This window comes from Pipistrellus kuhlii, unplaced genomic scaffold (assembly GCF_014108245.1).
Source record: "Pipistrellus kuhlii isolate mPipKuh1 unplaced genomic scaffold, mPipKuh1.p scaffold_m20_p_20, whole genome shotgun sequence".
Lineage (NCBI taxonomy): Eukaryota > Metazoa > Chordata > Mammalia > Chiroptera > Vespertilionidae > Pipistrellus > Pipistrellus kuhlii.
This window is the reverse complement of record NW_023425516.1, coordinates 11,973,368-11,986,882: the sequence shown is the minus strand read 5'-3', so window position 1 is coordinate 11,986,882 and position 13,515 is coordinate 11,973,368. Positions and strand designations below refer to the sequence as shown.

Below are 13,515 nucleotides of genomic sequence, written 5' to 3'. Positions count from 1 at the left end.
ATGTGGGGCTTTTCTTTGAGGACTGAGGGGGGAGGGAAGCTAGAGGGAGCCCTATGGGGGGGACTCTGGCTAGGTTGTGGAAGTGTGAGGAGGTGGGGAGGGGTGTTTTCCATGTATGGGCGGGAGGGTGCTGTGCCCAGATGTGTGTTTGCGCCTGGATGTGTGTGTTGGGAGGGGGAGAGAACCTCCATCAGCCTGGCAGTCTGCCGCCTCAGCAGCAGCAAGGGGCTGGATAGGGGAGGAGGAGTGTGTAGGAGGAGTGGATGGAAACGTGTGGGAGGAGGGACTGGGAGCAAGGCGGAGGGGGGCGTGGCCATCCCCCCAGCTTTCCCCGCCCACCTTGCCCGAGGCGACTCGTGATTGGCTGCCAGGCCGCAGGGCTCAGGTTACATTCGCGAGCGGAGCCGAGCGCGGGAGAGCGGGACCGGGAGCGCAGCGGAGGGTTCGGCGCGGGTCAGCCCGCTCTGCTCGGCCCCCCGAGGCTCCACCTGGCACCCCTCGGACCCCCCACCCCCACCCCTGCCAGCTCCGCCCAGGCGAGAACCCCCCAAAAAAAACACCAGTATGGACTGCTGCACGGTAAGTTAGAGGGCCCGGGGGACGGGCACCCGGAGAGTCCTGGGATCCCCCGGAGGGCAGGGGCAGGGAGAGAGGGGAGTGGGTGCAGAGACCTGGGAGCAGCCATAGGTGTGTGTGCCTGCTGAGACCCGGCGGAGGGCGGTGGGAGGCACCCGCCTGCCTTGGCAGCCCTAGGAAAATGCTCCCCAATTTGCGGGGGCGTCCGGGCGTCTGGGCGCCCATCCTCCAGGCGGTCTGGGGTGGGACTGGGAGCTCGGCGTGGCTCTGCAGAGCAGGGAAGCTGCAGGTTGGAGGAAAAGAGAAACTTGCCCCCCCCTGGAGAGCGGGTAGAAACCATCGCCTAGGGATGCTGCATCGGCTCCCTTCTGACTCTTTCACGGCCCCCAACCCGTTCCCCATCCCACTGCCGCCGAGGTGGGCGGGCGCCCGGTGGGACCCTCCGGAGCCTCGAGCCCCCGTGTGGCGCAGGGTTAGGAGAGCCCGTGCGTGCTGGTTAGCTTAGTGATGAGGCTGGAAGCAAAGAGCCTAATCCGTGTGGTTCTGGGGAGGAAGGCTTGGCCCGGCTCCCAACGCCTCCTAAGCCCCGAGGGGACTGGGTGACCGCGAGAGAGCCCTGCTGGCGAGAGGAGGAAGTGTCTGCAGCTTGTCAGCGCCCACGGAGACCTACATGCCCAAGGGCCTCTCACATCCAAGTAGATTGCTCTCCGGGCGACTCTGGTAGGGAAGTGCCTGGCTCACTAGAGGAGTGCGATGATCAGACCTACGTAACATTTGTTTTTCTTTTTCAAATGATCGATTGTTAGCCCCTACGTGTGGAGAAAGAACGACTGCAAAGTCCTTGCATTCTCAGCTATTCAGGCGGTCCCACCAATGATACAAGAGCTTATGACTTTGCTTGCTCCCCACCCTCCACCCTTAAAAAAAGAAAAGAAAAAAAGAGCGAGGTTAGGAAGGAAAGGATAGCCCAGATTATAAAAGGTGAGAATTCCTTGTAACTGGGTAGCAAGAGGCAGAGAGAATTTAGGATTAAGAACTTAACATCTCAGGTCGCTGTGGATGTTACGATGATTTCAACTCATGTTAATATTAATATTAATAATGGTTGTAAATGCTTACCATGTACCTAATAGTTTACATTTCATCATCACGATGGCCACATGAGGTAGATATTATTGTCCCCATTTTACAGATGTGCAAACTGAGGTTTAGAAAGATTGAATGATTTGTCCATGGAGGCACAGCTTCTAAGTGTGAAGGCGGGGCTCCAACATAGCCTTGTCTGGTGCAAATACATTGCCTCCCCTCTACATATTTACTATTTTCCTCATTATAAAAGGTGATTTGCTCACACGAGAAAATGTAAGAACTAAAGATAAGCATAAAGAAGAAACCTGTCAATCATCTACAACCCCACCCCCCGGAAATGCCCTGATAACATTTTTCACTCCGGTCTTTTCCTTTTATACTCCAGGAAGCAATTTTTGGTTGTGGAAGGAGGACTGGGCTCTTAATGGAGGCTCTTGGGTTCCCCGGAGGAAGGGCTCCTTCCCCCTAACCGTATTTTATAGAGAAAATACGTGGATGGAGGGTTCTGCATGTGTGGAATGTGGGGGGTGGGGGCAATATTGCCGAGATGGGAAGAAGGATGGGGAAGGGAAAGCAGGCAGCACGGTGAGTGAAAGGAGGTGAGACAGCACAGAACCCAAGAGGCTGGGGAAGGCGTGAGACTCACCTCAGGTGGCGCCTGCGGGAGACAGCAGGGTAGAACGTTGGGTCTCTGCCTGAGGGCCCTGGTTTGCCCTGCCCATGCTCTTGAGTGCCCAGATAGCCAAACTGAGTGGCTGGTAGGCATGTCGGGAAGGAGAGTCCCCTGAAAAAAAGGAGAAGCTGCTCTCCAATCACTGCAGAAGAGGCGAACACACAGTTACCCAGGTGTTCTCGCCGGGAGGGCTGGCGGCCAGAGAGGTCAGTGTCAGTTGCTGGGGAAAGAAAGGCCTTCCTCGGTTCCAGCTGCGGAGAGGCGGGCTGGGCTGGTGTCCGTCATTCTCCTCTTTTTATTTATTTATTTATTTATTTATTTATGTATTTATTTTTAAACATTCTATTTTGTCTGGAAGATACTCTCATGTTTTTGTTTGTTTTAATATATTTTATTGATTTTTTTTACAGAGAGGAAGGGAGAGGGATAGAGAGTTAGAAACATCGACCAGCTGCCTCTTGCACACCCCCTACTGGGGATGTGCCCGCAACCGAGGTACATGCCCTTGACCGGAATCGATCCTGGGACTTTTCAGTCCGCAGACCGACGCTCCATCCACTGAGCCAAACCTGTTTCGGCTCATTTTCCTCTTTTGAGGGGAAACTTCCCAGTTCCCTGAGAATATCCCAAGAAAGGCTTAAGCAGCGTCACTTTGGTTTCTAGGTGGGGGATAAGATGTCGGGGAGAGAGCACAAGACGGGACACATACACACACACACACGACACAAAAAGTGTGCCAGGCCCTTCATGATCACACTGGCCCCTTGATAATTCCCTGTCACTGCATTTAACTACCGATGGGCACACACCGAAGAACTCTGAGACCTATGAAACCGAGAGTGTCCCCCGGAAGCATGGCGAGGAAAGGCGTCTGTACACCTGTGCTCAGACCTCTGGGGTTTCGATCTGGGGCAGGACCTGGTTGGGCTGGTGGTCACTGATCCCCACCCCGCTTCTGTGACCTGGCTGGGGAAGCACACAGAACGGAATGACCACGTGAGATCTGGTCCTCGCGAGATCTGGTCCTCGCGAGATCTGGTCCTCGCACACCCAGGGAGCAAACCCAGTGAGAGCAGTGGAAATCCTCGGGCTAAACAAATGAGGGCAGATTCCTAGAAGCCAGAGGGTCAGGTCCAAGGAGAAATGCTCTTCTGACTTCAGGGGAACCATCTGGATCCCAACCTACATTGACGCTGAGCACACGGGGGCCAGGGGCTCAAGCCCTCTCCCAGCCGGAGCCTTGCCTCTGAAATCACTGTGGGGGGAGACACAGAAAGCAGGGGTGTGGGGTGAGTCTGATTATTATTAGGTTGAACCATATGACATTTTTTATTTAAAAAAAATATTTTCATTGATTTCAGAGAGGTAGGAAGAAGGAGAGAGGGAGAGATCAAAATATAAATGACGAGAGTCACTGATGGGCTGCCTCCTGCACGCCCCACAACTGGGGATGGAGCCCCCAACCTGGGCATGTGCCCTGACCTCCTGGTTCATAGGTTGATGCTCAACCACCGAGCCGCCATGCTGGTTGGGCTGAAATTATTAAACAACTAGTTCGCATCAACTCATTATTCAAGCGAATTCTAGTAATATCTGCCACTGATTGCACGCCTAGATTGTGCCAGAAACGTTAAGCCTATCCTGTTGTTTATTCTTCCTCACAACCCACAGAGGTAGACAGTCTCCTGACTGCAGCAGGGAGGGGCCCTTGGAGCTGGAGGCCCCCCTGAGGGCTGGGAGAGGCGGCCACACCCAGGGGTGCCTGCAGTACACATGGCTCCTCGGACCCCATCCCCTCCGGTCCGCCCTGCAGCTCCCCATCTCCACTGACGGCGATGGGCCCTTTGGCCACTCGGGGGTCCCCTGCTGCCTGGCATTTCATCCCACCACGCGCTTCTCTTTCCTGAGTGGGGAATGCAACTGTGTCCACCTGAACCTGAACCGTGGAACTGTGTCCTTAATTCCAGCCACTACCCAGGAGGGACACACACACACACACACACACACACACACACACACACACACACACACCGGCCCTAACCCTTCACCCACACCTTCCCTGCGCTTCCTGCCCCCGCCCCGCCCCCAGGAGAGCGCCTGCTCCAAGCCGGACGAGGACATCCTGGACATCCCCCTGGACGACCCCGGCGCCAACGCCGCCGCCGCCAAAATCCAGGCGAGCTTCCGGGGCCACATGGCGAGAAAGAAGATCAAGAGCCGGGAGAGCGGCCGGAAGGGCCCGGGCCCCGGGGGGCCAGGCGGAGCCGGGGGCGCGCGGGGAGGCGCGGGCGGCGGCCCCAGCGGAGACTAGGCCAGGTGAGTGGGTCCACCCCACCCCAACCCCAGCCCCTCCGAAGGAGCCAGGCAGACCGGGGGGTTTGGGAAGCTAAGGGTGGGGGGACTGGAGATATGGGACGGGAGGTGGAGGGGGGGCGAGGGAGACAGCTTAGGGCGCTGCAGGCCCGAGAGCTCACCTATTCCTCTCTCCACGCTCCTCTGTGCCCCTCCTCCCCCGGACCGAAGAACTGAGCATTTTCGAAGGTAACGGGACGACCTGGCGGAGGTGGGGTGGGAACCCGAGTGGGAGGGAGAAAAGGATCCAGTCCCCATCCCTTCCCTCGGCCCGCCCTTAACCCTCCCGGCGCCGCGGGGAAACGCACCGTGCAACGGGGGGTAGCGGGTGGGACTTCTGATCCATCCTGATGTCCGAGGCTGCGATGGGGACACTCCTGACCCCACAAAGACACGCAGTCACTCGGTTTGGCTGCTGGATCACGGCCCCGGGCTCTGGCGCACAGCGGGGCGCGCACCTGCCCGCCGCGCCCGGGTGCAGCTCCGTGACTCGGTGGGGCTTGGGGTCCGGGTTGCCTGGGCCCCCCTGGCGCTCCCGCGGCGTTGTCCGGGCCTGGGAAGGGGGAGAGGAAATCCCGGACAGGGCAGGTGTTCAGACCTTCTCTGTCCTCAGCTCCCCAGGAGAGATGGATGCCGCGACCCCTCCGCCGCGACGCGACTTCCCTGCAGTGTTTGTGACCCTTCCCTCTCCTTCTCGCCCAGGCAGGCTCCGTCGAGGAGTCGCCGAGCCCGTGCCCTTTCATTGGGTCCTCCATTCCAGGGGAGTCCCGTTCGCCCTCCTTCCCCACCCTAAGCCCCTGACCCCGCACTCCCCCAGCGCCCTTCCCGGCTTCTCGCCCCGCCTCCCCGCACCTGCATGCAGTTCTGCCTCCACCGCCTCCTGGGCGATCCCCCGAGTGCACGGCAGAGGGCGCCCGACCCTCTACGCTGCCGAGGACAAGCACTTGAAAAAAAGCCCGTTAGTTCCCCCGCCCAGCTGAAGGGGGCGTCTTTCCTCTCCGTGCCGTTCGCCCCCTCGCCCTCGTCCAGGCCCAGAACTTTGCATCTGGAGCGAGGAGAGAGGGGAAGGGAGATTTTATGGCGTCTGATACCCCTTGCTCCGATGGGAAGTCCCTATCCGCCCCCCCACCCCCACGCCTGCCTGTCATCGGCCCTCCGCTCACCCTGGCGCCCGGAGAGCCACCCCTCCGCCAGTTCTAGGTGTTTTGCCGGCGACGCTGAGCGCGGGGTGGCTCAGTGGGAGGAGCCTGCGGTGGCCCGGCCCCTGCCCTGCTGGCTCCGCCCCTGACGGGCTCCTGGGGCTGTGGCCGGAAGGTTTTTGTGTGTTTTGTGTTTTGTTTTGTTTTGAATCTACGAGTATGCATGTGACTGTGCTGGGTTGGAATGTGAATATGTGAACAATAAACAGGAATGTCCAAGGGTGTCAGAGGGGAGGTGTCTGGGTGCATACACAGCCGCTGCTCACAACTTGAACTTGAGTCTCCTTTGGCCCAACCAAAAAGTGGAGGTGGGAGGGGGGTGGGAAAGGGTGAGGAGCCTGGGGGAAAGCCTCCCCCTCCCTCGGACAGCCTCACATCCGGGACTGGGAGCCCACTCCTTCGCTGACTGGTAACACTCCGGGGCTGCCTAGGGGACTTGCTACACCGAGGAAGGAAGAGGGAGACAAGATGGTAGCCAGAGGCTTTAATTGTCGGTATTTCCCCCATCAGTTCCCCCCATGGATGGGTAGGGACCTCAGACAACCACAGGGAGCTTGGACTTGTTGGTCTTCGCAGAGATGGAGGAGGAGGCCTTCTCCAGGAGCCCGCTGCTAGGGTCAGCCATCCCAGAGGTTTGCTCAGAAATCCCAGGAGCAGTGGCGTCCTCTCTGGGGGTGGTAAACACATTCTTAGTGGACGCCGGAGACATCCCTCCCTCCGAGGACACTCCTCCCAGCACCCAGGGACCTGGGGATGAATCATCAGCGGGGACTAGGGTTGAAATGAAGATCCCCGTCCCCATCACCCGAAACACACACACACATGCTGCTTCCGGGATGGGGTTCGGAGGTGGCCTGACTCTGAATGTGAACAAGCTCCCGATCATTTCTGTCCAAAGATAAACGGAGCCCACAACCCGGGCATGTGCCCCTGGCCAGGAATCGAACCCTGGCCTCCTGGTTCACAGGCCAACGGGAGGACCACCCTTGGAGGACTACTGCTCTGGTCCCGAGTTTGGACCCTACAATTGACAGTGGATGACAGAGCCAGCTCTTACTCTCTCTCCTTGCCCCTCTCTCCTTGCCGCACCCCACACCCTCCCCCCGAACATACACAGAATTAACCCTCAGCAGGATGCTCAGGGCAAATCTAACTCCTGGAATCCCCGTCCTGTTGATATTTACGAAAGGCCTTGAAAACTGAAATTATAAGTAGGAGGAGGGGAAGGGCAGCTTGTATACACTTGTTAGCCCACAAATACACCCCTATACACGCCAAATCCCAGGGCTGAGCGGCACTCCATAGCCCTCCAAGATGTCACTGTTCCTGGGCTGGCATCGTCGGCCCTTAATCCAAGCCCTGTCCGCCCACTGCACTACCCGCCCTTCCGCTCACCGAAGGTCACTGCCCCCGTACGTCTCCTTAGGCCTCTTCCTCCTCTCCTTCTGGAACCTCATGAAGCAGAACACGGCGACCGACAGGGCCAGCACGGCCAGGAGCACTCCAATCACCGCCCCGGCCATGCGGCCTTTGGAAGGGTCTGCGGACACACCACACACACACACACACACACGACCCTCAGACCCTCTCCCTGCAGCCCGGGCCTGCCCGCCTGGCCTCTGCCCAGCATCCCTACCGGTCACAGACAAGGTCAGTTCGCAGGAGGCACTGCCCATCTGGTTGGAGGCCACACAGCGGTAGGTGCCCGAGGAGGCCCGGGAGAGGTTGGTGAGCACGAGCTGGCCGGACACCTCATCTAGAGAGAGCAAAGAGGAAGCAAGTGTTCCATCACCGGGCTCCCGGGGAGCGCCCTCTGTGACGAAAGCGTTTTTCATGTCATCCTGTCAGGAAGGGGACTTGCCTCGGGTTATTAGTCAGTCCCTTCCTAACGCATAAACGCCAAAGCCACTGCAGCTTCTGCGCATTTTCCACCCTACACAGCTGCCTTCTGCGGGGGCGGGGGGCGCCTGCATGGAGGGCTCAGAAACTGGCAATGGAATCGGGGTGGGTGCTTGCCGGCTGATGTCAGGTTCCTGGTTGCAGAGGGGGGAAAACTTCATCGCTAGAAACTGTAACCTCTGAGATGGCTCTAAGCTGGACCAAGTGGTTTTCTAAGCTGCTTACCTTTCCCACTTTTTTTTTTTTTTTTTTTTACAGAGAGGAAGGGAGAGAGAGAGAGAGCTAGAAATGTCGATGAGAGAGAAACATCGACCAGCTGCCTCTTGCACACCCCCTACCGGGGATGTGCCCACATCCAATGCACATGTCCTTGACCGGAATCAAACCCGGGACCCCTCAGTCCGCAGACCGACGCTCTACCACTGAGCCAAATCGGCTTTGGCCCTTTCCCACCTTTTAAAAAAAAATTATATATATATATATATATATATATATATATATATATATATATATATATATTATTGATTTCAGAGAGGAAGGGAGAGGGGGAGAGAGCTAGGAACATCAATGACGAGAGAGCACCATTCATTGGCGGCCTCCTGCACGCCCCCTACTGGGGATTGAACCTGCAACCCAGGCATGTGCCCTCAACCAGAATCAAACCCCGGACCTTTCAGTCCACAAGGCCGATGCCCTATCCATTGAGCCAAACCAGCTAGAGCTAACCTTCCTTTAGAAGGCAGAGCACACACGCCAGGAGGTGATCTGGGCCCTCTGGCTTGAGAGAGGGTGGGCTGGGGCTGAGAAGAGAGAGGGCACCGGAGCGAGCATGCGGAGGCTGGGAAGCCAAAGCTCTGAGCCAGTTGCAAGGTTCTCCAGAGAAACCAGCTACAATACATGATCAAGACAGTCCATGCGACTCTGCCTCCGTTTCGAAAATCTCCAAGAAACCGCTCCCAAACAGACAAGTGGGAATCACAGAATGCCCCCATGCCTTCCGCGCTCTTCCATAACATCAGGAGTCCATGGGGCGTGAGAAATGCTTCCAGGATCGCGCAGACCCAGACTGTGCAGGGAGACAGGTAGGAGGGACCAAGACAGGAACCGAGAAAGATGCAGAGAGAAGGTATAGCGTTTGGCTCAGACACACAGGCCTGGAGCTGGTGCAGTGGGGGTGTGGGGTTTAGAGACCAGGTTTGCCCGGGTCCTGAGTGCCCACTTCCTTGACGCCCGGGCCCTTACCTTGCACCATGCTGCCAGGAGGAGGCGTCGGGAGAGATCCAAGGCGGGCCCAGTTGTACACGGGCCTGGGCAATCCTTCGGAGGAACTGCAGCTCAGGGCAGCAGAGCCCCCCACAGACATGTCACCAGTCTGGCTGCACCGGGGGTCGCTGGGGGCCGCTGCAAAGATCACAGAAAGAACCTCAGTCTTCTTCCGATGCCCCCTCAACAAATGCTGGGTTTCCTCGTTCAATACTCCTACCAAACAGCGTCCACTTTCGGTGTGGAAATCTGGCGGACAGGGTCCCGTGTCTGCGCCCCCAGGATAGGACTTGGAAATTCTGATTGCTAGAAAAATCTTCGTGTTGTGCCCAAATCTAAGTGCATATCTCCCCATTGGTCCAATTCCTGCCCTCTGGGCCCACAGGACAGATTTCTGAGTGCAGCTGCCATTTGCCACCTCCTAAGTCAGTGGTTCTCAACCTTCCTACCGTAATGCCGCGGCCCTTTAGTACAGTTCCTCATGTTGTGGTGACCCCGACCATAAAACTATTTTTTATTTTTTATTTTTATTTTTTAAATATATATATATATATATATATATATATATATATATATATATATATATATATATTTTACAGAGAGGAAGGGAGAGGGATAGAGAGCTAGAAACATCGATGAGAGAGAAACATCGACCAGCTGCCCCCCCCCCCCCGCACACTCCCCACTGGGGACGTGTCCACAACCAATGTGCATGCCCCCCACCAGAATCGAACCCGGGACCCCTCAGTCCACAGGCCGACGCTCTATCCATGGAGCCAAACCGGTTTTGGCCATAAAGTTATTTTCGCCGCTACTTCATCACTGTAGTTTTGCTACGGTTAATGAATCGTACGGTACATGTCCGTGTTTTCCGATGGTCTTAGGCGACCCCTGTGAAAGGGTCATTCGACCCCCCCCACCCCAAAGGGGTTGAGACCCACAGGTTGAGAACCGCTGTCCTAAGGGGTCTCTTTTCCATCTACACATCCCCAGCGCCTTTAGTAGACTCTCCTGCTTGCTCCACTCTGGGGTGAGATGGAAGCTCCGAACACAAAATTGGTGCTTAGTGGGTAGAGGCCCTTGTTCCTTTAAGGGTCACCCTCCTCCCCACCTCTACCACTGCCCTGGGGAGGTTCCCGAATCTGAACCTCCCGAAAGATGGAGCGGGTTGGGGGCCCGACTCAGACCGTGTATGCGGGACCTTTGTTACTAGGGCCTGAGGGAGGAGGATCGCCCTGTGCATGGTGGGGCAGGAGCAGGACTGGCTGGATCAGAAGGCTCCAGGAAGGAGGGCTTTCTCCCCCTCCTTCCCCCCCCCCCCCAGGGTCCCCAGTGCAGCCGTGTGCTTGGGCTGGAAATCAGGATATGGGGGGGCCATCAGGGCCCGCATTAGCCTTTCAGGCTGTGTGGCCTTTCAGGGCCCAGCACTTACCCAGCACCGTGAGGTTGACCAGCCCCAGGCCGTTGGTGTGGAAATCGGGTGGGTTGTTGACTTGGCAGAGGTAGGTCCCGGTGTCTGAGGGGTGGACGTCGGCCAGTTTCAGGGTGGCCACGCCCCTCGTGGGGGGGTTCTGAAGCAGGCTGGCCCGCTTCGCCTTAGACCCGGTGGGGTACAGCTGCCCGCCGGTGAAGTACAGGATCTGGGGAGAAGCAGAGGGCACACGCACGGGGGCTCCTTTTCCTGGCTGGCATCCACTCTGCCGTTCCTTCTCCCAGGGCCCTTCCCTCCCCACAGCCGGGGAAGCTGACATCATAGCCGGAACCAGGAAGGTCTATCTCCCCAAATACCAGCCCTTCCCAAGTGGGAAATGAACTATATTCGTTGCTTCCAACTAAGGATGGCTCTCCACAATACACATGTTCGTGGAAAGGGCAGCATTTTATCCTGCTTTCAGTCACAACAGCTGAGCGCCCCTCACTAGCTTGTATTAACGGCAGCTGGGCCTGCACGGACGGACGCGGGGGGCTGCATAGGGCAGCGGTGGGCACACGCATTAGCCCACAGAGCCCAATATCAACAGGACAACGATTGACATTTCTTTGGAGGGCCACATTTTTTTTTTTTAAGCTTAAACTATATAGGTAGGTACATTGCTATGAGCTTAATTTAGGGTACTCCTAAGCTGGCCTTTGCTAAAAACTCAAGGGGCCAAAGAGCCGCCTGTGGCTCCCGAGCTGCAGTTTGCCGACCCCTGGCGTAGGGCGCTGGGGGATAGGTAGGTGGCTAGAGAAGCTGTGCATGGGACCTGGGGGTACCCAGATTGCTATCCTCAGAAGATCTAGGGTAAGGTGACCAGATCGTCAAGGTGTTGGCAGGACAGTCCTGATTTTTAACAATTTTTCCCGTGTCCGTGGCATAAAGTCCCGAGTTTTGGAAAGAATCTTTCCAATGTTTCCAATCTTTCCAAAAATCGGGACTGTTTTAAAACGCCACGGGACGCGGGAAAAATTGTTAGAAATCAGGACTGTCCCGCCAACACCTGGACGATCTGGTCACCTTAATCTAGGGAGAGTCCACTGCTTTTGTCACCCAAGCACACTGACCTTTCTCATCCACGCACCCTCTCTGCCCTCAGCCTGGGTGGGCTCCCAGGTCCTGCCTCACCGCAGAGCCTGCCCAGCCACAGGCCAGAGCCGCCCCGTGGCCCCTTCCTCCCCCACCCACACCCCCAGCTCACAGGCATGGACGCAGAGAGGGGCTTCCCGGGCTGCACGAAGCTCCACTCCAGGGCGAAGCTGTCGGTCACGGAGGTGCTGTAGGTGCAGGTCAACTCGGCCGTCCTGCCCTTCGGGGCGCTCAGGGGCTCCGCGGGCACCTGCACCTCCACCGCGCGCCCTGGGGCTGGGGGCGCACAGGGGGGCGCTCAGAAGGCAGCCGGAGGCCTCCGGGGAGGGGTCGAGGGGCCGGACTCCCAATCTCGGGGGTGAGGGAGGAGGGTCTGGAGCTCGGCCCACCCGTGGGTCTTCCACGAGGAGGCTAGAGGCCCCCCCTACCTTTCCCTTCTCGAAACCCAAAGTTTCGGAGGGAGGAGCGCACGTCGCGGTGGCTGCGTTTTGTGGGTGAAAGGACCAGCCTGGCCAGGTAGGAGGGTGTGTTTGTCCGGGGAGAGGAAAACAATGGTTCTGCCCCGTGGCTCAGCCCTCCCTTCCCTCCCAGGGAGGCCCAGCTCGCTGGCCGCCTGGAGCGCCCCAATCCTGCCCCCCCCCCCCCCCCCAACCCCCCCCCCCCCCCCCCCCGCCCCCCCCCCCCCCCCCCCCCCCCCCCCCCGCGCGGCTCCTGCTCACCCGCCAGGCAGACCCAGCCCAGCAGCGCCCCGCACAGCAGGGGCCCCGGGAGCAGGGCCATGGCGAGTCCTGCCTGCCGTCGTCCTGGGTCCGGTGTCCCGGGTGCAGGAGGGAAGGCGGTGCCCGCGGGGCAACCTGCGCGCCAGTCGGGCCCGGACTGGCTATCGCAGAGCAAACAAGGGGCGAGGCCGGCGCCCTCGCGGAGGGAACGCCTCGCCCTCCTCCAGGCACAGTCCTCCTCCTGTCCTCCTCTCCCCAATGTCTGAAGCTGGGGGCCCTGGGGAACAGACCGGACAGGGGTGTGGGGTGGCCGTCTGAAGGGCAGGGGTTGGCACTGCAGCTCTGCAGGGACACGCTGCCCCGCAGACAGAGGTAGGTGGTAGGTGGTCTGACGGCTTGGAAGCAGGCTGCAGACAGCACCGCGTTGGGGCTTCACCCCAGAGACCCTTTCCGATGCCCTGAGAGATTCCAGTTCCTTCCAAGCCCCTCCTCTTAAAAAAAAATTTAAAAAATATATATATATTACTGATTTTTTTACAGAGAAGAGAGGGTTGGTTAGAAACATCAATGAGAGAGAAACATCGATCAGCTGCCTCTTGCACACCTCCTACTGGGGATGTGCCCGCAACCAAGGTACATGCCCTTGACCGGAATCGAACCCGGGACCCTTCAGGTTGCAGGTCGATGCTCTATCCATTGAGCCAAACCGGTTTCGGCCAAGCCCCTCCTCTTCTGCGAGATCCCTTCTGGGGCACTTTTATCACTGGTGGATGCGAGTCTCCATGGAAACAATAGCTGCCTCCCACCTCCATAGTTACTTTTTAAATATATATATATATATATATATTATTGATTTTTTACAGAGAGGAAGGGAGAAGGATAGAGAGTTAGAAAACACGAATCAGCTGCCTCCTGCACACTCCCCACCGGGCATGCGCGGGCAACCAAGGTATTATACATGCCCTCGACCAGAATAGAACCTGGGACCTTTCAGTCCACAGGCCGATGCTCTATCCACTGAGCCAAGCCGGCCAGGGCCATAGCCACTCCTTTTTATGGGCAGGAGGCTGAGACGTGGAGGAGTGTGTGTGTGTTAAGGGTTCGGTGGTCTGGCATCGGGGAGCCCCTTCTCTGCCCTTGAAGAGGAAGCAAGAGGTTAAAAGCCCCCCCCCCCCGAAA

General features: G+C 57.9%; 2 protein-coding genes and 1 long non-coding RNA gene across 4 annotated transcripts; 1 reads left to right on the top strand and 2 right to left on the bottom strand.

Annotated features, from left to right (window-relative positions):
- The first annotated feature begins 390 nt into the window (after nt 1–390).
- Nucleotides 391–6,112, top strand: NRGN (neurogranin). Its single transcript, XM_036449421.2, has 4 exons — nt 391–579; nt 4,428–4,654; nt 4,862–4,879; nt 5,304–6,112. Exons 1-2 carry the CDS (start codon nt 565–567, stop codon nt 4,647–4,649), a joined length of 237 nt encoding a protein of 78 aa, XP_036305314.1. The 5' UTR covers nt 391–564; the 3' UTR covers nt 4,650–4,654; nt 4,862–4,879; nt 5,304–6,112.
- LOC123652840 lies at nt 2,380–5,294 on the bottom strand. Its single transcript, XR_006742352.1, has 2 exons — nt 4,999–5,294; nt 2,380–2,449 (listed from the first exon to the last, which is right to left on the bottom strand). It is a non-coding gene; the product is annotated as an uncharacterized LOC123652840 (long non-coding RNA).
- Nucleotides 5,887–12,480, bottom strand: VSIG2 (V-set and immunoglobulin domain containing 2). Of its 2 annotated transcripts, XM_036449420.2 has the most exons (7): nt 12,337–12,479; nt 11,730–11,893; nt 10,484–10,691; nt 9,031–9,189; nt 7,526–7,645; nt 7,285–7,429; nt 6,380–6,557 (listed from the first exon to the last, which is right to left on the bottom strand). In XM_036449420.2, exons 1-7 carry the CDS (start codon nt 12,395–12,397, stop codon nt 6,425–6,427), a joined length of 990 nt encoding a protein of 329 aa, XP_036305313.1. In that variant the 5' UTR covers nt 12,398–12,479; the 3' UTR covers nt 6,380–6,424. The 2 variants fall into 2 exon arrangements, with proteins under 2 accessions (XP_045441435.1, XP_036305313.1); XM_045585479.1 differs by lacking the exon at nt 7,285–7,429 and having other exon boundaries at nt 5,887–6,557; nt 12,337–12,480.
- Between the last annotated feature and the right edge of the window lie 1,035 nt (nt 12,481–13,515).

Coding starts and splice junctions, on each gene's coding strand:
- VSIG2 (XM_045585479.1), bottom strand. CDS start 12,397: ATGGCCCTGCTCCCGGGGCCCCTGCTGTGCGGGGCGCTGCTGGGCTGG. Junction 11,894..12,336: donor GGGCTGGGTCTGCCTGGCGG/GTGAGCAGGAGC, acceptor GTGCGCCCCCAG/CCCCAGGGCGCGCGGTGGAG. Junction 6,558..7,525: donor ACTGACCTTGTCTGTGACCG/GTAGGGATGCTG, acceptor TACCACCCCCAG/AGAGGACGCCACTGCTCCTG.